Source organism: Periplaneta americana, chromosome 1 (assembly GCF_040183065.1).
Source record: "Periplaneta americana isolate PAMFEO1 chromosome 1, P.americana_PAMFEO1_priV1, whole genome shotgun sequence".
Lineage (NCBI taxonomy): Eukaryota > Metazoa > Arthropoda > Insecta > Blattodea > Blattidae > Periplaneta > Periplaneta americana.
The window spans coordinates 9,091,720-9,115,775 of NC_091117.1; the positions used below are offsets into that span (position 1 = coordinate 9,091,720).

Here is a 24,056-nt window from a genome sequence, read left to right on the forward strand (position 1 = left end):
TTTGAAAATAAGGTGCTTAGGAAAATATTTGGGGCTAAGAGGGATGGAGTTACAGGAGAATGCAGAAAGTTACACAACGCAGAACTGCACGCATTGTATTCTTCACCTCACATAATTAGGAACATTAAATCCAGACGTTTGAGATGGGCAGGGCATGTAGCACGTATGGGCGAATCCAGAAATGCATATAGAGTGTTAGTTGGGAGACCGGAAGGAAAGAGACCTTTAGGGAGGCCGAGACGTAGATGGGAGGATAATATTAAAATGGATTTGAGGGAGGTGGGACATGATGATAGAGACTGGATTAATCTTGCACAGGATAGGGACCGATGGTGGGCTTATGTGAGGGCAGCAATGAACCTTCAGGTTCCTTAAAAGCCATTTGTAAGTAAGTAAGTAAGCCAGTAAATCTACTGACAAGAGCCTGTCGCATTTAAGCACACTTAAATGCCATCGACCTGGCCCGGGATCGAACCCGCAACATTGGGCATAGAAGGCGAGGTCGACTATATATATTATACACTAAAATTTATGATATTTAAATTCGAAATTTTACAAAGGTTTTTGGCGAGATGAGGCCTAGAATTCGCCATCGATTACCTGACATTTTCCTTATGGTTGGGGAAAACTCGAAAAACCCAAGCAGGTAATCAGCCCAAGTGGGAATCAAACCTGCGTCCAGGCACAACTCCGGATCAGAAAGAAAGCGCCTTAGCCAACTGAGCTACACCAGTGGCTGGTATGTTAATAAAGTCCAAGAAGAACAGAAGACAACGTTGAAGGCAGTTCACAACAGCTGCCAAATTTTTTCCACCGATAATGAAAGAAACCGAGCTTGAAAATAATTCAACTGTTACATCCAAACTGTATTATGAACTAACACCAAAAGAATTTCTAAAATTTTTCTATTAATATGCAATTAAATATACTACAAAAATGATAAATTTGCTTTCGAAGGGAACAAGAGTAAGGTGGTCTGCAGAACTGTTCTGACTTAAAAAAGTGGTCCCCACTTCAAAAAAGTTTGAGAAACGATTAATGGACAGATACTCCGTCTCCAGCACAGCGGTAAGGTTTAGTAACCTCCCATAACGGAGTTTTGTCAGTTGTTAACCTATAGAAAGATTGTCATGATACGAGGGGGATCCAGGAAATAACGACCGTTCGCGCATACCCACCGCGCAGCTGACTCCCCTTCCTTGTTTGAAGGTCAACTGGCTTCCTTAACATGTGTTCTCATAATGTTGTGAGTACTGGTTGCAACAAGTCGCCATTGTGCATTTTGTGTTACTTCAAAATGAACGACTCGATTGATAATCCCGCCGACTGTGAGGTGAGGAGTGTGATTCGATTTTTGAATGCCCGACATTTGAAACCTGCAGAAATGTACCGGCAATTGAAAGAAGTGTATGGTGATACTGTAATGAATGAAAGAAATGTGAGAAAATGGTGCGAAATGTTCAACAATGGGCGAACAAATGTCCACGATGAAACTCGACCCGGACGCCCATCACTCATCACAGAAGACCTGAAGACTAAAGTGATCGACAGAATCTTGCAAGACAGGCGCACGTCACTCGACGAATTGCATATTGCCTTTCCTGACATTTCTCGTTCTTTGCTTGGTGAAATTGTGTCGCAACATCTTGGCTACCACAACATCTGTGCACGATGGATTCCACGGCAACTGAGTGACCAACACAAAACTCAGAGAATCGCCTCAGCATTGACATTCTTGATGCGATATCACACAGATGGAGACGCCTTTCTTGATCAAATTGTGACTGGTGATGAGACCTGGGTGTCTCACAACACCCCAGAGACCAAGCGCCAATCACGTCAGTGGCATCATCCCTCACCACCCAAGAAACCGAGAAAATTCAAACAGACTCTCTCAACACAAAAAGTCATGGCTACTGTCTTTTGGGATCGCAAAGGTGTTCTTTTGCTGGATTTCATGCCAAAAGGCACTACAATCAATGCAGATCGTTATTGTGAGACTTTACAAAAACTACGGCGAGCCATCCAAAACAAGAGACGAGGAATGCTTTCGAGAGGAGTTGTGCTTCTTCACGACAACGCCCGCCCGCACACTGCTGCTTCAACTCGAGAATTGCTGGATCAATTCGGTTGGGAAATCTTTGATCATCCGCCCTATAGTCCAGACCTTGCCCCTAGCGATTTTCACCAAGCTGAAAGACTTTCTGGGTGGTACGCGTTTTGGAAGTGATGAAGAGTTGAAGAAGACAGTGAACACCTGGCTTAATGAACTGGCGGCAGAGGAGTATAACACGGGAATTCTAAAGCTAGTGAACAGATACGACAAATGTTTAAATGTAGGTGGTGATTATGTAGAGAAGTAAAGGAAGCTTCAGTTATGTAACAGACTTTGTTTTTTCAAATAAATATATTTTATCCATGACCATAACGAAAAACATGCCTTTACTAAATACTTTTGCGTTTGTAAAGTAGGCTTTTATTCAACATTATTTTATTCCACTAGTGAGATAAAGACTTTACCTCACAGTTTGAACTTTATCTCACAGTTCATTAGTATTTTCCTAGTACCCGGGTACACACGTATACTTTTCCATTCAACTATTACTCAAGAAGTTAATATATTAGTTACTAGATGTCACTACCTCTACTTCTTTATTACCATTTCTTAAATATACATACACTCAATCTCCTTCCCTTTTCTCTATCTACTACGTCGTAATTTGTGCATTACATCCATATCTAATGTGTATTTTTTTTTAAATTTTGTAATAATTTACCTTTTGGGATGCGAGGAGATTTCAACCTGCGAAGTTGGGTTTATAGGATTTTAAAACAACACGCATTAGCCAACTGAGCTAAACAGACACGATGATTAATTACGTTTTAATATTCCTCTTAAGTTTACAGAAGTGAAATGTGAAATTATTTTAATCACATTAGTCCCGTGAACGCTTCTAAATAATCCCTGAAACTTCAAAAAGAAGAAAATACACGTTTAAAATGAAAAAATATATATTAAAATTATATAATTAATTATAATTTGTTATTTATCCAACGCCTTAGATACCATTCTTCACTAATCATGGCCTCCTACATCATGACCTACCTAGTACACGTATCGATTCTAAAATCCATGACATGCTATGTGATTACATGAGGACCTATTTTCCACATATTTCCTTTTATAAAACATAATTTTTCGTTATGGTCATGGATAAAATTACGTGTGGTATTTGTGAGCGTGATCTTCATTGTGCTCGGCTGACGCCTCGTGCTTAAATCTTTCCACTCGTGCAATAAAGATGCACTTACCTCACAAGTACCATAAATAACTATTTTTTAATTATTACAACAAAACGGTCGTTATTTCCTGGATCCCCCTCGTATTTTCAGCATTGGAATTAAAGCCAAAATAGTCTCATACCTCCACCAATCCAATTACAATGGCCAGTATTCCCAGCAGAAGACCGATAGCTTCAATAATCTCCTTCATCTTCTCCACACAGCCAGTCTGGAAAACTTGTTTGGGGTCAGTGACCACACTGCAGTGTCCATCAGTCACACAACATCCTTTGGGAAGAGCAATACCCTTCTTAATCCAATACTGAGGTCCGTCAAGTCCACAGCATTCAAACTGTAAACAAACAAATATAAGTTAAAAATCATTAAAGGGTTAGGTAATAATAATAATAATAACAATAATAATAATAATAATAATAATAATAATAATAATAATAATAATAATAACGATTTATTTTAGCTGGAAGAGTTAAGGCCGTAAGGCCTTCTCTTCCACTCAACTAGCAAAAAGTGTATATACATATGCATGAACTTACAAAGAATTCAACAATTTGATTTAGATGAGAGTTACATGTATACAAGAGTTATTTACGAATTAAACAACAAAATACTATGAACTATTAATTAAACACTGAAATAAACTGTGTAGCAGAATTAAGCTAAAATACATAGAATGTTAATATATTTCAAATAATATTAGATAATAGAAAGAGATTATTATGAGACAATTTTGAAAATACTGCGCTATCAGGATGATGTCTAAAGAAAAAAGTAACAGTGTAGTCAGTGATAGTTTAAATCAGTAAGATTGGAGTGAAATGCTAATAAGGTTATCTTTTAAGCTGTTCTTAAAGGTGTTTGTTGTCTTGCAGCCCCTAATACTTTGTGACAAGGAATTCCATTGACGCGAGGTGGATATTGTAAAAGATGATGAATAACAAGATGTTCTATGAAGAGGTATACTTAGCGTGCCACAGATAAGTGATCTGGTATTTACGTCGTGGTTAGAGTATAGATAAGAGAAACGAGAAGAAGGGTAATTTGGTGTTAAGGTGTGCAGAATTCGAAAGAGTAAAGACAAAGAGTGTAAAGTTCTGCGTTCTTTAAGTCGGAGCCACGAGAGACTTGCGAAGGACGGTGATATGTGATCGTATCGTCGGATGTTGCACACGTATCTGACGCACATATTCTGAGCTCGCTGTAACTTGACTGACAGTTCAGAACTTAGGTCACTTAACAAAACGTCACAATAATCGAAGTGCCGCATTACTAGGGTTTGTACTAGGGTAAGTTTTAGTTGCTGGGGCAAGAAGTTTCTTAAGCGACTCAAACAGTGAATGGAGGAACAGATTTTTTTTATCGTTTCTTTAACTTGAAAATTCCAACTTAGATTATTATCATAAAAGAAGCCAAGATTTTTTGCGACAGATGAATAAGGGATTAGCGTACGTACGTACTAGGTTAAAAAAGCGGAGAACAGAAAAATTGAAACGAAAAAAAACAACTCGCACTTATTCCCTACCCCGAATCCAGGCATGATGCCTTTGACCATGACGCTATAGTTCGAGTAAGTAACGCGTAATTATTATTTAATTGTATTATCTTCATTATTACGGATTTTTCAATTGATTAAATTAATAATAAGAAATTAATGTTTAGATTGTATTAAACATCTAACATAGACAATTTACGAGTTACTTTGATTCTCTACAAACTTAAAAATGAATCAATTTATAAAGATTTCTCCGATACGCCTCACCGCCACATTGTTTTAATTCAGTGATCAGTTCGGTGTGCTTCAAACAAGACCACGGTGATGGTGTTTCTTGGTCTGTTTTCCAGCTGTGCAGGGACGAATTTAACTCGTTGGAGAGAGTGAACAGATGTTCTACTATGGATTTCAGTAACTACATATTAATGGTAAGCCTAAATATTAACTGAATAGTTATTATTGCTTGAATTACTTTTGATGTATATAACTTTGTTTACGTAATATGATTAGGGTCCAATATGAAAATATTCAGTTGGGTATTGTGTAGAAGTAATGGTTATGTGTAATATCTTGAAGGCTTTATCGTAAATATAACCTCAAAATAATGTAGAAATTATATAAAGCAAATTAATACATTAGAACACCAGTGTCTTAATAACATTCTAAATAATCAAACTATATATTTTAACTATTTTATAGAATATAACATTAAGTCCGCTTAGATTATTTCATGAATACAAACAAAGATAAAATCATATCCGAGACCATTTCGAATGAGAGATGAAGGTTACAATAAACAGACGATGATCTTTCCGCTTTGAGCTTCTTTATACACAAAACATTATTGCATCTTTATTTAGCATAATGCTCATGAAATTTGTTAAGGGTTTTCTGTGGTCAACAGGGTTGCCATATGTCCCGTATTTGAAGTCTGAAAAACTCGTCCCGTTCGAATTCCACATACGCCTAAGACACCAAAAATTCCGTATTTACGAACATTGTATTATAGACTGCCAATGTTTATTTTATTTGTTTTTTTATTCTTTTTCCTTACTTTTTGTACGGAAATAGTGTTGTAGAAAAGTCATATCGCATTTTTTTTATCGGCAACAATGCCTTGAAAATTATAATAAAGTAAATATATTATATTTAAACTTCTAGCTGCTTTTAGTTCCGTTAAAAATAATTACTAATATCGGTAATTCATTAAACAGAATGTAATATTAATTCTCACATTACGACTATACTAGTAAGACTAGATCATAGATGATCTAGGTAGTAAGGCATTGGCATTTAAAATGTGCCAGCATGGTACTTCGTATGGAAATAGGCTTGGACGCAAGAAAGTCTCAATTTTGGCGGAAGTGACGACATACGTAGCGACATCGTGGCTAACGAGAAAAAAATAACCGGTTATTTTTGCCCATCCCTAGTCATGGCCATCTTAACAATCGCCTATAGTCGCGACGCTGTTATTCCCGGTGTGACTCCTGCTCTTTGCTTACGTCTTAGGAAATCAAGGCTCTATAAAGTCTAGGTAGGTAGTATCGTTCGCCATTTTTGTTCTTTCGTTGCCGAGCTACCAGACGAGGGATCTGTTTGCCACACCGTTAAACATTATCATGTCGTAGCTCCTACGATAATAAATCAAACGCACTGTAATTCAGCAAATAATTGAGCGGCAAATAACGTCTTCGTGTGCTTTCTGCGAACGCCAATGAAAGAGCCAAAATGGCGGGCGATTATATATTAAGTATTTCGGGTTGCACCGTTGTTCACACGTTGCAGTACAAGAGTTGCGCAGTTTTTGTACTGCAGCGCTGCAAAAGTAGCGACATGTGACCGTACCTTTATGTAAAACAGCGTCACGTGAACTGTGATCGCGGACACGATATTATTTATTAACTAGCCGTACCCGTGCGCTCCTCTGCACCCGTTAGAAATAAATATAAAGTAATTATATAATTAAAATAGGACATTTCATCCAGGGAACATTCGTGTTTGATAGAAGGATAAATCGTTTATTATGTTACTTAATTTAAATTTAATTAAAAAATTAAAATGCGATCATTTTGATCCAGAGACCACTCATTTGGTCATAAAAATTAGTTTAGGCAATACAGGAAACGAATATACTGAATAGCCTATCAAGTTTTCTGTGCATAAGAATCTATTTTAATCTTACCTGTCCTCGATTCACTCAGAAGTTACTGTGATAACATTATAGCATTATGTCCATCTAGAGAAACTACACTTTCCAATGGTGAATTAATAATTAATTATACAAATCGGTTAATTTAGCTTCCGATATTACTTCATACAAACACAGAAACATTGTCTGTAGGCTATCTTTCATAGCTTTCGATTGTTGCTGTCCAAGGCCCCTTATAGACGAAGTCATTTCTTTTTTAATTCATTACACGGCCTTAGATGGCAGTTATTTTAATTTTAAAACTCATTTATCTCATTAAATATCAGTCTATCAAAATTTTTCAAGGAATAAAAATTATCGCAAATTACTTTTAAAGAAACTTTTGTTATGTAACATTTTTCACAAAAATCAATAATAAGCGAGATATTTCGATTTATTTAATTCAGGCCCCCTCTTTTAAATAATGTATTTTGAATGCCATATAGCCTAAAATCTAAGTTACAACGAACTTAATTTATATTCCAATTTTCATCGAAATCCGTTCAGCCATTATCGCGTGAAAAGGTAACAAACATACAGACAGACAGACATACAAATAAAAATTTCAAAAAAGCGATTTTCGGTTTCAGGGTGGTTAATTATATATGTTAGGACCAATTATTTTTGGAAAATCGAAAATTACCAGAAAAATTTCGGCTACGGATTTATTATTAGTATAGATTAGAAACAATTTTACACACATCAGCGATTCATCTCACACAAATTCTGCACCAATATTTTCGTGAATAAATGAGTTAGATATAAAAAATTTGTATAAAATTTCGTGTGCCGCTCTACAAAACGTGTATCCCTCTGCTAAGCTATTAGAGCGTTTTCACAGCCTCGTCGTACGCTAAACGTTAACGCTATGTTGAAATCAAGTCAGTCATTCACTGCATGTTATTTCAATAGCGGAACCCGCTATCTCTAAGCGGATGACGTGGACGGGAATGAAGTTTACCCTAGGCCTAATTCGGTGTTGAAACATGACATCTCTTGAGATTTACCATTGTGGACGATATTCATCTACTTAGAACAGCTCGAAATGGATAAATTATTCAGGCCGAAGTACAAGAAGGCTCAGGAAAGAAATTCGCGTTGAGATCCGAACAGAGTTGAGCCGTGAGTACTCCGCCAAGCGAAAACGCTCTTTAACTCGCCGTAACTCGGAAACCAGTAAAGATTTTGAGCAGCGACCACTTATAAAAATAATTTCCATTCATGCTTAACATTTCTCTTGCTGTGATCCCTCATCTAACATGAAAAACAAATTTACCGCGTACCGGTATCAAATTCTGAAAGTGTAAATGTCTATTCTGAACCGATCACACAGAAGTTAGTATTCTTTTTCTTACTTTTCAAAAAAGATTTTCATTTCGAATTAATTTTCTGTGCCTTCCTTAGAGATTGAGGTATTAATTAAAAAAAATTACAGCGCGATTGATTGACTATCATAGGAGCTACAACATGATAAATGAATGGTGAATTTGCAAAACGACTTAAGTCCACATTTTGGGGGTTTTGAGTTGAGAGCATGATTATGTTACTGTGTGCAAGGGACATCGTTTAGTAGGAGAATGACTTTAAGGGGAGAGGAGGTATTTTTTTTTAACTTTTTTTCCTATTCGGTGTAAAATATTAATTTTTTTGAATGTAGAGAGCTCATAGCTGTAGCAACTCAACCAAAAATAAATATTTTGAAAAAAAAAATATTTGGGGGCCCAGATTTGAAAAAAAAATATACCCAATGCAGGATTTTACTAAAACCGATATATCTAAACCATTTTTAAAGGTAGATCCATCCAGTTTTTTGCAATGTACTTGCAAAAGCATGCTCTAAAAACTGTCTGTAACAGAAGTTTGATATTAGTCCCTACGTTTGTAAAATAAACAATTAAATTTAATAACACTTTTCTGAATTCCTTTCTCGCAAACAAACTGACGTAGTTTTAAAATGAAATCAATTAACAAAATTCTGTTACAGAGAAAAGTTTCCTAATAGTCTAAAAAATGTGTGTTCTAAATTTCATGCATGTATCTTTAATAGTTCAGAAATTATATCCATTTTTGTCTGGCAATGTAGCAAAAAAATGAAGTTACCGTAAAGCGATAAAAGGGGGTGTGTGATTTAAAAATCCACAGCGCAGGAAGTTTAAAAATGGCGTCTCAACATCTGATAAGGGCTCAAATACACACGAAATGTTATGCAATGCATTCCAAACATATCAAAGAGTATTTTAAAGAATTTTTTTTTAATTCAATTTACCGGAAACAACAATAAAAGTGGGCGAGTGATTTAAAAATCCATAACGCAGGAAGTTTAAAAATGGCGTCTCAACATCTGATAAGGGCACAAATACTCACAAAATATTATGCATTGAGATTTACCACACATATCACGGAGTATTTTAAAGATTTTTTTTTTTGGAAAATTTACTCATTTTTCACCAAAAAAATACCATCCTCTCCCCTTAATCCACGACTTTTGTATAGTTTTATTAGCAGCAGAATATTTGGTTAAGGCGTAAAACGACTTTAGTCCTGAACATCAGTTATTTTTCCTATCAAGTGCTAGAGAAACTTCCATAATATGTAATTTTAATCATACACTCAGCTGACAAATTGTTTTTTGTCTGTTGTCTTTGGCAATTCTTTCCGAATTTATCTCACGTTTACCATTCCTTCCAGTGAGTGCATCCATCTTTCAGTAGGCAGTTCTATTCAGCCAGTGACACAACCGATTCCCTTTCTACTTCTTGATCATTTTCATCATCATTCATTCTCCACATTCTTCTCATCGGGAAATATCGAATAATGCTTCTTTCTGAAGTTTTACGAACGTTAAAAACGTCACTAAATACGTCATTTTTACTGAAGTCAACATAGCGTTAACGTTTAGCGTATGACGAGGGCGCGAAAACTCTCTATTGTTACGAAATATTTCGTGTGTTATCAATAACTTGCGTCGGTAGAGCTGGATATCTGAAGAATCCTAAAAGTAAAATTCTTATTTGTTTAGAAAATTGTAACTTACATCATGTTGGAACTTGTTGATATCATCCGTAATGGTGGCGTTGACGTTGTATTCGTTGAACATTTTCTCGAGACTGTCGCTGATTGGCTGGTCCCAGCCGTCTTTGTTGACAAAAGCTACTATTCCAATAGCGATCTCGGCTATCAGAATCACCAGCAAGAAAACTGCGAACTGAAGACAAAAGAAAGGCGTTAAAACAACTGACAACCCGCCTCTGTTTTTATTAAAACAAAAGAAAGATTTCTAAAACTCGTCTGGCAAATTAATCACCAAGGCAACTGTAAATCGTAATGGAACTTAACACGTAGATATGGTTGGTATCTTCATTGTGGTCGTGACAGTTACAGGACTTGAAATATTCCATGAGTTTTCAGAGTATATAGGGATTTAACATTACCAGAGGCCGGAAGTTTAGGCATTATGAATAATTAAAATGGGCAGGCAAAAAGGTATCATAAATAGCTAAAATAGGCAGGCAAAAAGGCATTATAAATAGCTAAAATACGCAATAAAAGGCAATTACAAAAACCTTGCATTAGACCTCTTGCACTTTCCACAAAGGGATTTCGGCAGCAAGAAAAGGTTTACATAAATCGAATGCAAATTGAGATTTTCGACTCGATGTTGCAATTACTGTTGGAAGCAAAGAAATCTTCTTCCCAGTATTGTGTTTGGTTGTACTGATATGTTGCGATATGAAATATTTAGCTAGCTACAACAAGGTCGTAATGAAAACTGAAAGAAAAATAACCGTTAAAAATAACGTTAGACCCGCACTCATTGTTGCCTTGTCAAATAAACACGAGCGATAATTAAAACGCTTACTGCTATACAATTTTGCACAGCAGCACTCATTGTTGCAAAGAGAATATGAACTGACTGAAAGACAATAATATACATTCGGTGAAGTCCCTTTCATTGTAGCGGTTATAGAAATAAATTAAAATGTACCTGTAGGCAATTTTTAATAATAAATTAATAAATAATAGATAAATAATAAAATAAAGGCACAAAAAAGTATTTCTTTTGTAAATTAGGAATTTATATTAAGAAAGGCAGGAAATGGCAACATAAAACTGTGACGTTTCAATCACAAAGGTAGGCCTATAATTCGTACAGATTTACTTTCAAAATAAAGATAGATTTAACACATTTAAAAAGGCATTCTCCCAAAGTTCCGGTTTCTGAACATTACCATAACAAACCAACAATGTATAAAAACAATGAAATAACTCTTACCATTAGGGAGCGGATTTTTATGTGCTAAAAAATTTAAATATATTTATTTTTTATGTTCTAAAAAGTACGAAAATATTTGCTAAAAATAAAAAATATATATTTTTTTAATACGACAAAAATACCGTACTTAGCTTTTAAAAAAGGTGTTAGTAGGTAGCTAGTCACCAACCACAGTTGAGTGCTTGTAATTGGCCGACAACTGCAGTGAACAACAAAGGTCATCTCCAAACTCTCCATCACAAAGGCATGCCGATTATCTCTGAACAACGACTTATACTGTGAAAACGATCTTTCCACGTCACAGGACGTCAGACAGCATATTTAAAGAGAGGAATGTACAAACACAAACACCGTCAATTTCACCTACAGGCACACCCTCCAATACTTGAGCAACTTTACACATTTTTTTATATCCACTGTTTTTCCCAAACACATTCTGGAATTTGTCCCTTAGTACTTGTACTTCTGAACCTGGTAGCGAGTCTAGTTTAATTTCCACGGCACGCACCTCCCTGTTTCAGACAACAGGTTTTTGGATGTTTCGAGTTTTTTATGGTGTCACACAAAAAGCTTAGATTTGCTAATAGGAAAGCCAAATCGTTTTTTAAACAACCATCTTTCAGTATATCTTGAAGGATATCGATTGACCAAGCCCGATAACAGGGAATCACAACAAGATGTATTGCCTTACTTGATAGACATGAGAGAGAGAGGCGAGAGATTTGTTTAAATTAAATAATGTTCATACCCGAGCTCTTATCCGTTGTGTTTCACAAACAAAGCGTGGAATGAAATCATCTTCAGCAACAATAAACATTCCTAATTATGTGTTACAAGATCTCTCCTCCTTGTCCATGTTAATTTATTCTCTAATAATAACACTGATGTGCTGCCTAGCAATTCTCAGAACTTGATGCGATACTATTACGAAAATGGATCACGGATACACCACACAGCGCTTAGAAACACGAAGCAACCAAGAATTCTTAAAAAGATAACGTACTTCTGAGCAGTGGCGTAGCATGAAATTTTGAGCAGGGGAAGCTAACTCAAGTTGTCTTTCATGCAATATGAGAAAACTTATTACAAAAATACAGTCTTAAAATAAATAGTAGTCAATGTCAAGTCAGCAGTCGAAGATTGGTTGGAATCTCGTAACACCAATAAGGCATGACCTCAAATGGTACGTAGTAAAATATGATTTGACGGTTTACACATATCTCTAACGAATAGACACGCATACGTATAACGTTACATAAATTCTTACTTAACAGATGAATTGCTTATTAATATTTGTTACTTATAATGAAACTAACATCTGTCCATTCTTATTATTATTATCATTAATTTCTCTAAATAGATTTACAAAACCTCTAATGACAATTACATTAATATTCTCATTATAGAAATAGAAATATATATATTCTCCCTGTAACATAGTCCTAGTAAGCTTATATTAAATTAATTTTCATCATTTTACTAGCTATCTCAAATATTAAATTAATTATAATTCATTGAATTAAATTAGCTCATAAATTAAGTTACTACTTTACCTTATAGATTTATCTAAATTTAAATAAATGTGTAGTGAAGATTATTGCTGGAGAACCTTTTAAGTGTAGTGAAAATATTTGTAATTTAAATTTATGTATTGTATTGATTAAGGCTGGTTGAGTGGAAGAGAAGGCCTTATGGCCTTAACTCTGCCAGCGAAAATAAAACATTATTATTATTATTATTATTATTATTATTATTATTATTATTATTATTATTATTATTAGCTCACTCTCTGTCATACTTAGAGAAATCACAATATTAACGGTCAATAGATACAGTATTAGTATCATTACATAAGTATGCGTCTGTGTTTTGGTTGTCCCCTTCATTGACAGCAAGGGAGTCGGTCATTTGTTTTTTAGATCACACTTTTGTTCGTAAGTCAGTCTTGATACTACAATTGTCCTAAAAACTTCAAGTAAATTGGGTCAGGAACCGTTATTTCACTCATTATTTATTATATCAGCCACAATGCACTCTAACACTTCAACTGAACACAACTGACGAAAAGGGATAACTCGGAAACTACTTATTTTAATTGTTAAAGCTAGCTTCTTGCGAGCCTTGCGACCAGGGTAGTTTAGTTAGAAAGGGATGGAAAATCTGCGGGGTGGATTACACAGAAGAAACCAGTCTGCTTTGGAAGATGGTGTGTGCAGGCTTCTTGTTTACTGCTGCATCACAAATCATCCTGAGCTGCCGCATCGCAATATTTAACGCGTAAATATAAATTCTATTAAAATTAATAAATAATTTTGTTCATAAACTGCAGGTTTATCATGAAATTATTATTAACTGGGGAAGCTGAGCTTTTTAGCTTACATTGACGCTACGCCACTGCTTCTGAGGGATATAATTGATTTAGTTTTAAAATATTTAAAAGGTCTTGTAAAAATTATTTAAGTAAACAATCTCCAAGATTTATGAGTTTATAATAAATTTCCTGAAAATATGTATTTACATTTTTTTTTTTTGGTGAAAATATGTGTTTTTATGTGAAATAAAATTCGGGTTTTAAACTTGACTTCATGTCCGGAATTTTTAACTTTGTTAATTGTGTTTTATCACACGCAAAAAGAATATTTAATTACATAGGAATCCGCTCCTTGTTAATGAATGCCGTTGGCGCTTGCTACGTACCGTAACCACCATGCAGTGGCTCTCCCGGATGGCGCCGCAGCATCCGTAGAAAGCGATGATGAAGACGATGGAGCCAACCACGATCAAGGCTATGGGCGAGCCCGACACATACACCTCCTTGAGCTTGTCGTCAACTTTGTCGATGTTGGCGTATGTGAGGGCGCCAGCGATCAGGATTGCTAACCCGCATAGCTGCAAACAGAGAAAAAGACATACATTATTGTTACTGCCAATATAGTCTTTATGTCACCATGCCCATCATCTCTGTATTCCTCATCTTTCACTGTTGCTACCTCTCGTCACTGGAACTCTCTGCCGCCTGAAGTCAAGGGCTGCCGAACATTGAAATCTTTCAAATCCAAGTTAGAAAATTAACTTATGACGAGTTGCCAAACTAACTTACTATTATGACAAGACGTATTGTATTGCATGTTTCCATGGCTCTGAGGATGGTGTCAAGTAGCACCGAAACAGCTGTAAGCAGCACATGCTTACATAATTAACACGAGTAAGATCGCCATTTAATCAATTATTTATATTCAAGTGTTAAAAGTAGTGTACGAAAGATTCAACATGGATTAACACAATAAATATGGGAAATGCCTGTTATTATTCGGTTGAGAAGCTTTTGTCATCCAGTCTGCTGTCAAAAAATCTCAGTTAGAATTTATAAAACAGTTATATTACCGGTTGTTCTGTATGGCTGTGAAACTTGGACTCTCACTTTGAGAGAGGAACATAGGTTAAGGGTGTTTGAGAATAAGGTGCTTAGGAAAATATTTGGGGCTATGAGGGATGCAGTTACAGGAGAATGGAGAAAGTTACACAACGCAGAACTGCACGCATTGTATTGTTCACCAGACATAATTAGGAACATTAAATCCAGACGTTTGAGATGGGCAGGGCATGTAGCACGTATGGGCGAATCCAGAAATGCATGTAGAGTGTTAGTTGGGAGGCCGGAGGGAAAAAGACCTTTGGGGAGGCCGAGACGTAGATGGGAGGATAATATTAAAAAAGGATTTGAGGGAGGTGGGATATGATGATAGAGAATGGATTAATCTTGCTCAGGATAGGGACCGATGGCGGGCTTATGTGAGGGCGGCAATGAACCTCCGGGTTCCTTAAAAGCCAGTAAGTAAGTAGTAGTACAGTACGGGGATTTCTTTGCCTGACAAAGGCTTTGAAAACAGACGTCACTCTTGTCAACACGAAGTCAATGTCGCAACAACATCCGCTACAAACATCGGGACAGTGACACTGCCTATTGATAAAGCGGATGAAAGGAGGGTGCGCCCTTTCGGTTACAAGACCCTTCGCAATGTGACGACAAAATGTAGAATTCATCATCATCGTCATCTTTGTAACAAATCTCTGATTCGAAATAAGAATTCTTTCGTTTTCGAACAAAAACGTAAATTATCCTGTATATGGGCCATTCCATATGAAATCGATCAGTAAAAAAACCTCGCATTTTTTATACTCTAATTTTTTCCCTATTTATACAAGGTGCTGAGGAGAGTGCATTTTCAAAAATATACTATCGAAAGTCGAACGGTTTTCGTATTATTGAGCGACAAATTTAGCGTATTTTATAAAAACAAGCCTCTTTCAGCGCTCAGAACTCTGGAACCATTTACTGCAGAACATTGAACGAGAACTTATTTTGAAGCTGACATTTGGTAGGTTATGTTAAGAAGTAATCCTTATTTTTATTGTACACCGAGAGACAGATAATCTGATTTTACTTGCTTTTAGGCTTTTTTGCTTATTTGTAAAAATGTAAAAAAATATATTGAGAAAAAACCTTGCATTATTAAGAGGGGTTCGGCATTCTTTGCTTAGTGGCTCGGCAATAAGTTTCGAGGGTATTAAATAGATTATTTTCACACGCCTGGGCTTGAAGGGCGCAGTACCGCACGCATTGGCTGAGAAATGATGATAAGCGAGCGTTGGGAGTCATTTTACTCCTGTGTTTATGAAAACTTGTGATAAAGCTAGCCCAGCTATGCGCTACTAGACGAAACATCACGTGTTTGTCTCTTGGCCTTGCTTGTCTCGGCTAGCTCCCGTCTCAAGTCAGCTGGTTAGTTCACGCGCGTACTATTTATTTTCTTTATTTGATATTTTCAATACTTTCTTATCAACATACCATCAGTAAAAAAATGTGTGTTCATTTGTACTTTCAATGCGGAATGTAACTATTATTTTTAAAATATTTTTTCCTAGCCAAAGGCGTCTTAATGAGGAAAAATCTAAATATTTCCATTTCCATAAAAAGTTAAGAAAAATCTGTTTATATGTCAATATAAACTTTAATTTCTCAGCATCAAAATAAACAATGATTTTGATCATTGGGTGAAAGGGTTTCGGAGCTACAACAGTTTAAAGTTGCTAATTTTATGAAAATACGATAAATTTAAATATTTTTAATTTAAACACTATGAAGTTCTGATGCCTCAAACTTTGCACAAAGCTTTGTATCACAGTTCTCTACGTACAAAAAAAAATTCATTGTATTTAGAAATTATAAGGTCAATTTTCTCTATATTTCGGTCGATTTGAGACGGAATAGCTAGCATACGTCAGTGAGGTATTCTACACCGTGGCAGGGATTTAGAGATGGTTATATGATAGGCCTATACACAGGGGGGTGTGATTTTTTTGGTATTAACGATATAAGCATAATGTGTTAAAAACTTAATTTTATGCATGGAAAAATGCTCTCTTATCATATTTCGTCGTCATCACTGTGGTACCACAAACCTCCTGCAGGATATCCTTTTTCCGGATGAAGACGTCCATTTCAACAGCCCTTCATTCTACAAACCTAAATTTCACAAGTATGTCATACATTTAGAGAGACTGTCCCTAGCTATTACATACCACACAACGAAAGTTTCACTTTTATGCCACTGTTAAGATTAACCCAATTTCACATGAAGGATTTCCAGTAGCGTTAGTTAGCCAACATCCTGGAAACAACATGACACAATATTATAGCCCCAATTACTCCTTCTAAGAGCTGTATTATAAGGATTCATGTACTGAAATAACTTCATAATTTGTGTCCACTACCACAGGTTCTGTCAGATCTCTTGAATAATTCAATACCGTGCTGTAATCTATGTTTAGCCTACCTACAGTATACTGCATCCATAGTTGTGTACAGTTATTTAAATTCGCTTTTAAAATGGATGTAGATCCTCTACGCGTGCCAGAAGCGAAAATTCTTAAACTGAATTCAGTATCTATGAGTCAATTTATCAGGGAATGATGTACATGAAATACAATAATTTTAGTACTAGTCTGTCTGTGTACAGCGATTTCTACTAAACTATTGGACGGATTTTGTTTTTTCATATTCAGTATCTACGAGTTAATTTACAAGGAATAACGCAGAAGGAATAACTGGATAACTATTATTATTATTATTATTATTATTATTATTATTATTATTATTATTATTACCGTTTCATTAAATACTCTGTATTGGAATTGTTTTAATTTTCAAAATAAATCTCGAGAAATTTGAGTCGATAATTCCCTCCTTTAACCACCAAAAACGGTTGCTACTCACGATTTCAATTCTCTGCGCTCGGCTTGATTGCACAAAAGACAGCTAATTCCCACCAATAAACTTCAATTGAATGCGACCTATTTTTCCAGCTTGCTTTTCGCCTACCGGTTACAAATAGCGTTCATTAAATGGGAGGAAATGCGCAAGGCGCTACTCTCTTGTCATTTTGTTGTTATTCTCCTCGACCAATTGTTGCTAGGGGGTCTTTACTTTCGCTTTCTTCCTTTGTCCTTTGTCCCAGTTCGAGTGATAAATGAGAGACCTGAATTGGGTAGTTATTCAAATGTTCCACATAGTGTTGTTATGGCAACGTAGACAACAATCGATAAAATGTATCGATTAAACAGCAGACATCAATGAATTGTCAGAGGACAATCTTCAGTGGTAGAGATACGGTAATTTCACGGTCATTTCGTTTCGTTAGAGCATAGTATACCTTACATCACACATATTATTATTATTATTATTATTATTATTATTATTATTATTATTATTATTACTCAGTACTACTATATATTATTGATTCATTGTTTTCTGTTCAATGGTAGATTTTTCATTGGAAACCTAGTATTATCCAGTATTCTCTGGCAGGTCTTTCATCGCAAACCCAGCATTTCCAGTATTCTCTATTTTCGGCTTTCCTCTTTGTCTCTGCATATGGTCCATATATTTTTTTTTATTTTAGTAGGTTATTTTACGACGGTTTATCAACAGCTTAGGTTATTTCGCGTCTGGATGAGATGAAGGTGATAATGCCGGCGAAATGAGTCCGGGGTCCAGCACCGAAAGTTACCCAGCATTTGCTCACATTGGGTTGAGGGAGAACTCCGGAGAAAACCTCAACCAGGTAACTTGCCCCGACCGGGAATCGAACTGGTTCATATATCTTAATGTCGTCTATCATGTGATATCTCCTTTTGGCCCAAACTCTTCTCCCGTTCACCATTCCTTCCAGTACATCCTTCAGTAGGCAGTTTCTTCTCAGCCAATTCCTTTTCCTCTTTCTGATCAGTTTCAGCATCATTCTTTCTTCACCCACTCTTTCCAACACAGCTTCGTTTCTTATTCTGTCTGTCCATTTCACACGCTCCATTCTTCTCCATGTCCAAATTTCAAATGCTTCTATTCACTTTTCTTCACTTCGTCGTGATGTCCATGTTTCTGCCCCATACAATGGCACGCTCCATACAAAGCACTTCACTAGTCTCATCCTTAGTTTTTTTTTCCAGAGGTCTGCAGAAGATGCTCCTTTTTCTATTAAAAGCTTCCTTTGCCATTGCTATCCTCCTTTTGACTTCCTGGCAGCAGCTCATGTTACTGCTTATAGTACACCCCAAGTATTTGAAGCTATCCACTTGCTCTACTGCCTCATTTAGAATTCGCATGTTTACCTTCTTTAGTTTTCTTCCGATAACCATGGTCTTCGTCTTGTACATGGTCCCACCAAATAACCTTCAGTAGCAAGGTGTGGATTTTACTATATACTCAATAAACAGTTAGCAATGATACAATACGCAATAAATCGCAGCTGGAGACAAAATTACGTCATAGCTTGACGTCATGGGCTTACGAATGCAGCTGACATAAAACTCTGCAGTGACTTGAATACGAGACACAAATTATGATCGTAGGCTGATGTGGAGGCCGTTGTATATTGTACAACGCAACTCTCTCTTGAAGGACTGGTAAAAGCGGCTACAGAAGTCAACGATTCTCCGCTAAAGACAGTGAAGTTTGATTCTCTGACGGTCATATGACATTTATAATGCTCAAAACCAATTTTGATAATAATTAATCGTCTATGAGTAGCTTTCATTGTTTAAAACATAATTAATGAATAGCAATAATGTTATCTTATCATCTATGAATAACTTCTGTAGCTTAAAATAAATGTTAAATATACAGTAATTAAAATAATTACAATTATCATCTTATCTCCTAAGAATAGACTCTGTAGTTTAAAAGGAACGTTAAATAAAGAATTATAATTAAAATTATCATCTTATCGTCTATGAATAGCCTCTGTAGTTTAAAAGGAACGTTAAATAAAGAATTACAATTACAATTATCATCTTATCGTCTATGAATAGCCTCTGTAGTTTAAAATGAACGTTAAATAAAGAATTACAATTACAATTATGATCTTATCGTCTGTGAATAGCCTCTGTAGTTTAAAAGGAACGTTAAATAAAGAATTACAATTGCGATTATCATCTTATCGTCTGTGAATAGCCTCTGTAGTTTAAAAGGAACGTTAAATAAAGAATTACAATTGCGATTATCATCTTATCGTCTGTGAATAGCCTCTGTAGTTTAAAAGGAACGTTAAATAAAGAATTACAATTACAATTATCATCTTATCGTCTGTGAACAGCCTCTGTAGTTTAAAAGGAACGTTAAATAAAGAATTACAATTACGATTATCATCTTATCGTCTATGAATAGCCTCTGTAGTTTAAAAGGAATGTTAAATAAAGAATTACAATTACGATTATCATCTTATCGTCTATGAATAGCCTCTGTAGTTTAAAATGAACGTTAAATAAAGAATTACAATTACAATTATGATCTTATCGTCTGTGAATAGCCTCTGTAGTTTAAAAGGAACGTTAAATAAAGAATTACAATTGCGATTATGATCTTATCGTCTGTGAATAGCCTCTGTAGTTTAAAAGGAACGTTAAATAAAGAATTACAATTGCGATTATCATCTTATCGTCTGTGAATAGCCTCTGTAGTTTAAAAGGAACGTTAAATAAAGAATTACAATTGCGATTATCATCTTATCGTCTGTGAATAGCCTCTGTAGTTTAAAAGGAACGTTAAATAAAGAATTACAATTGCGATTATCATCTTATCGTCTGTGAATAGCCTCTGTAGTTTAAAAGGAACGTTAAATAAAGAATTACAATTACAATTATCATCTTATCGTCTGTGAACAGCCTCTGTAGTTTAAAAGGAACGTTAAATAAAGAATTACAATTACGATTATCATCTTATCGTCTATGAATAGCCTCTGTAGTTTAAAAGGAATGTTAAATAAAGAATTACAATCACAATTATCATCTTATCGTGTATGAATAGCCTCTGTAGTTTAAAAGGAATGTTAAATAAAGAATTACAATCACAATTATCATCTTATCGTGTATGAATAGCCTCTGTAATTTAAAAGAAACGGTAATAAAGAATTACAATTACAATTATCTAATCGTCTATGAATAGCCTCTGTAGTTTAAAAGGAACGTTAAATAAAGGATTACAATTACGATTTTCATCTTATCGCCTAAGAATAGACTCTGTAGTTTAAAAGGAACGTTAAATAAAGAATTACAATTACAATTATCATCTTATCGTCTATGAATAGCCTCTGTAGTTTAAAAGGAACGTTAAATAAAGAATTACAATTACGATTATCATCTTATCGTCTATGAATAGCCTCTGTAGTTTAAAAGGAACGTTAAATAAAGAATTACAATTGCGATTATCATCTTATCGTCTGTGAATAGCCTCTGTAGTTTAAAAGGAACGTTAAATAAAGAATTACAATTACAATTATCATCTTATCGTCTGTGAATAGCCTCTGTAGTTTAAAAGGAACCTTAAATAAAGAATTACAATTACGATTATCATCTTATCGTCTATGAATAGCCTCTGTAGTTTAAAAGGAACGTTAAATAGAGAATTACAATTACAATTATCATCTTATCGTCTATGAATAGCCTCTGTAGTTTAAAAAGAACGTTAAATAAAGAATTACAATTACAATCATCATCTTATCGTCTATGAATAGCCTCTGTAGTTTAAAAGGAACGTTAAATAAAGAATTACAATTACAATTATCATCTTATCGTCTATGAATAGCCTCTGTAGTTTAAAAGGAACGTTAAATAAAGAATTACAATTACAATTATCATCTTATCGCCTACGAATAGCCTCTGTAGTTTAAAAGGAACGTTAAATAAAGAATTACAATTACAATTATCATCTTATCGCCTACGATAGCCTCTGTAGTTTAAAAGGATCGTTAAATAAAGAACTACAATTACAATTATCATCTTATCGTCTATGAATAGCCTCTGTAGTTTAAAAGGAACGTTAAATAAAGAATTACAATTATCATCATATCGTCTATGAATAGCCACTGTAGTTTAAAAGGAACGTTAAATAAAGAATTACAATTACAATTATCATCTTATCGTCTATGAATAGCCTCTGTAGTTTAAAAGGAACGTTAAATAAAGAATTACAATTACAATTATCATCTTATCGCCTACGAATAGCCTCTGTAGTTTAAAAGGAACGTTAAATAAAGAATTAAAATTACAATTATCATCTTATCGCCTACGATAGCCTCTGTAGTTTAAAAGGATCGTTAAATAAAGAACTACAATTACAATTATCATCTTATCGTCTATGAATAGCCTCTGTAGTTTAAAAGGAACGTTAAATAAAGAATTACAATTATCATCTTTTCGTCTATGAATAGCCACTGTAGTTTAAAAGGAACGTTAAATAAAGAATTACAATTACAATTATCATCTTATCGTCTATGAATAGCCTCTGTAGTTTAAAAGGAACGTTAAATAAAGAATTACAATTACAATTATCATCTTATCATGTATGAATAGCCTCTGTAGTTTAAAAGGAACGTTAAATAAAGAATTACAATTACAATTATCATCATATCGTCTATGAATAGCATCTGTAGTTTAAAAGGAACGTTAAATAAAGAGTAAGAATTACAATTATCATCTTATCGGCAAATTTATACGTAAATGCACGTTTAACATGAGTTTAATATAGCAATTCCTTTGGTTTTTAGAACTTTGAACATCTATTTATACCAGGCGATTGTTACGATGGCCATGACTAGACCGAGATAATCGTGCGACACCAATTCGCGCCGAAGGCTGTCTTTCTCGTTAGCTACGGCAATGCGGAAATTTCTTTGTTATAAAATTACAATATTTCCTTTTAATTTGAATATAGTGCATTCGTTATTTTCTACGAAGTCTAATTTCTTCGTAATTTTCTCAGAGTATTTAAAATGACATGTTTTGCTAATTTTTAAACGTACTGTGTTTCATCAGAGCGGTAGATATGTTTAGCACATGCCCACATTCCACCCAACGAACGTAGGCGTGGAAATCTCTGAAAGAATTAACACAATTCAATCGAGACACATTCCAGAGATATGAAAACAAACGCAGGGCGTTCCTGTGCCAACGTCGGCAACAATGACGCAAAGGCTCCTGGGACTTCGCCGTGATAACGCCATATCTTTGAAACGCTATGAGTGGGCTCTGAAGATGTTTCCCGAATTATAATATACGTGGTAATAATTATATTAGGGCATCGAGAAAGATTCTGTATCGCTATAATTTATTATAAAAGAGAATAATGTTATTACAAGTTTAGTTAAATGAAAAATGCTTTCTCCTGAATGTATTCTCTCGCATAGAATACATTTTCATTACAACTTAAATTTTGAAAATTGTATTTACGCGCACGGGTTACTAAAATTGGCCAATTATAATAATAATAATAATAATAATAATAATAATAATAATAATAATAATAATAATAATAATAATAATAATAATAATAATAATAATGTTGAAAAGCTGGCATTCGTAATTGAGGCCGTTGAATTTTTCATACTTGAATCAGTAGCTATCTTTACTAATTTTCATTCCATTATCTTGTGATCTGTGAGATTGATGGAGTCTGCAGCGGAACATGGAAGTGAGGTTACGCTTGACGGATAAGAAGACAAATTTTAAAGAATAACAGTAGATTTTAGACTAAATTGTGAGTTTTATAAAGAGTTTTGAGTAAATAATAAATAAAAGTATATTAAAACTTTGATGAATTGCTTTTGGAGACGATTTAAACAGGCATTCAAAATGTTCTCTAAAAGAAGGGCCTATAACACATTTCTCATTTACATGAAATTTCAGAAATATAAGAGTTGTAAAAATTTATTAAAATATAACATTTTTAAATTATGGTTTATTTAACGACGCTCGCAACTGCAGAGGTTATATCAGCGTCGCCAGTGTGCCGGAATTTTGTCCCGCAGGAGTTCTTTTACATGCCAGTAAATCTACTGACATGAGCCTGTCGCATTTAAACACATTTAAATGCCATCGACCTGGGCCAGGATTGAACCCGCAACCTCGGGCACAGAAGGCCAGCGCTATACCGACTACGCTACCGTGGCCGACTTTATTAAAAATATATGTTAAAAAGGTATACAGGGTGGTCCGAAAATAATGTTATTAATTTCAAGGAGTTATTCTTTGAAATATTTCAAACAAAAAAGTTTAATACAATTTTGTTTGTTTTTTGCTTCCTTTTCGAGATAATTTTCTTTTTATATTACACATTCATAGCGTGTTTTGGGAAAGCTACTGAATATTAATAATTACCAATATGCTCAGTCAATTTAAGAGAGCAGTGTATTATGATAAGTGATTGGAAGAATGTTAGTTTTGTCATTTAAATGTGCAGAAATTTGATC

General features: G+C 34.8%; 1 protein-coding gene and 1 long non-coding RNA gene across 3 annotated transcripts in view; one reads left to right on the forward strand and one right to left on the reverse strand.

Annotated features, from left to right (window-relative positions):
* Window positions 1–24,056, reverse strand: part of LOC138703474 (CD63 antigen-like) — a 105,712-nt gene that overhangs the window by 22,756 nt on the left and 58,900 nt on the right. For both annotated transcript variants that reach the window (XR_011333201.1, XM_069831396.1), the window contains exons 2-4: window positions 13,954–14,145; window positions 10,018–10,188; window positions 3,425–3,634 (exon numbers count right to left, since the gene is read on the reverse strand). Coding sequence is in view for 1 of the 2 variants with exons in the window: in XM_069831396.1 (XP_069687497.1) it covers window positions 3,425–3,634; window positions 10,018–10,188; window positions 13,954–14,145 (573 nt within the window). In the remaining variant the exon portion in view is untranslated. The remainder of the gene's footprint in view (window positions 1–3,424; window positions 3,635–10,017; window positions 10,189–13,953; window positions 14,146–24,056) is intronic.
* Window positions 4,738–24,056, forward strand: part of LOC138703598 (uncharacterized) — a 171,542-nt gene continuing 152,223 nt past the window's right edge. Inside the window, exon 1 of the long non-coding RNA XR_011333216.1 lies at window positions 4,738–5,220. This is a non-coding gene — a long non-coding RNA (uncharacterized lncRNA). The remainder of the gene's footprint in view (window positions 5,221–24,056) is intronic.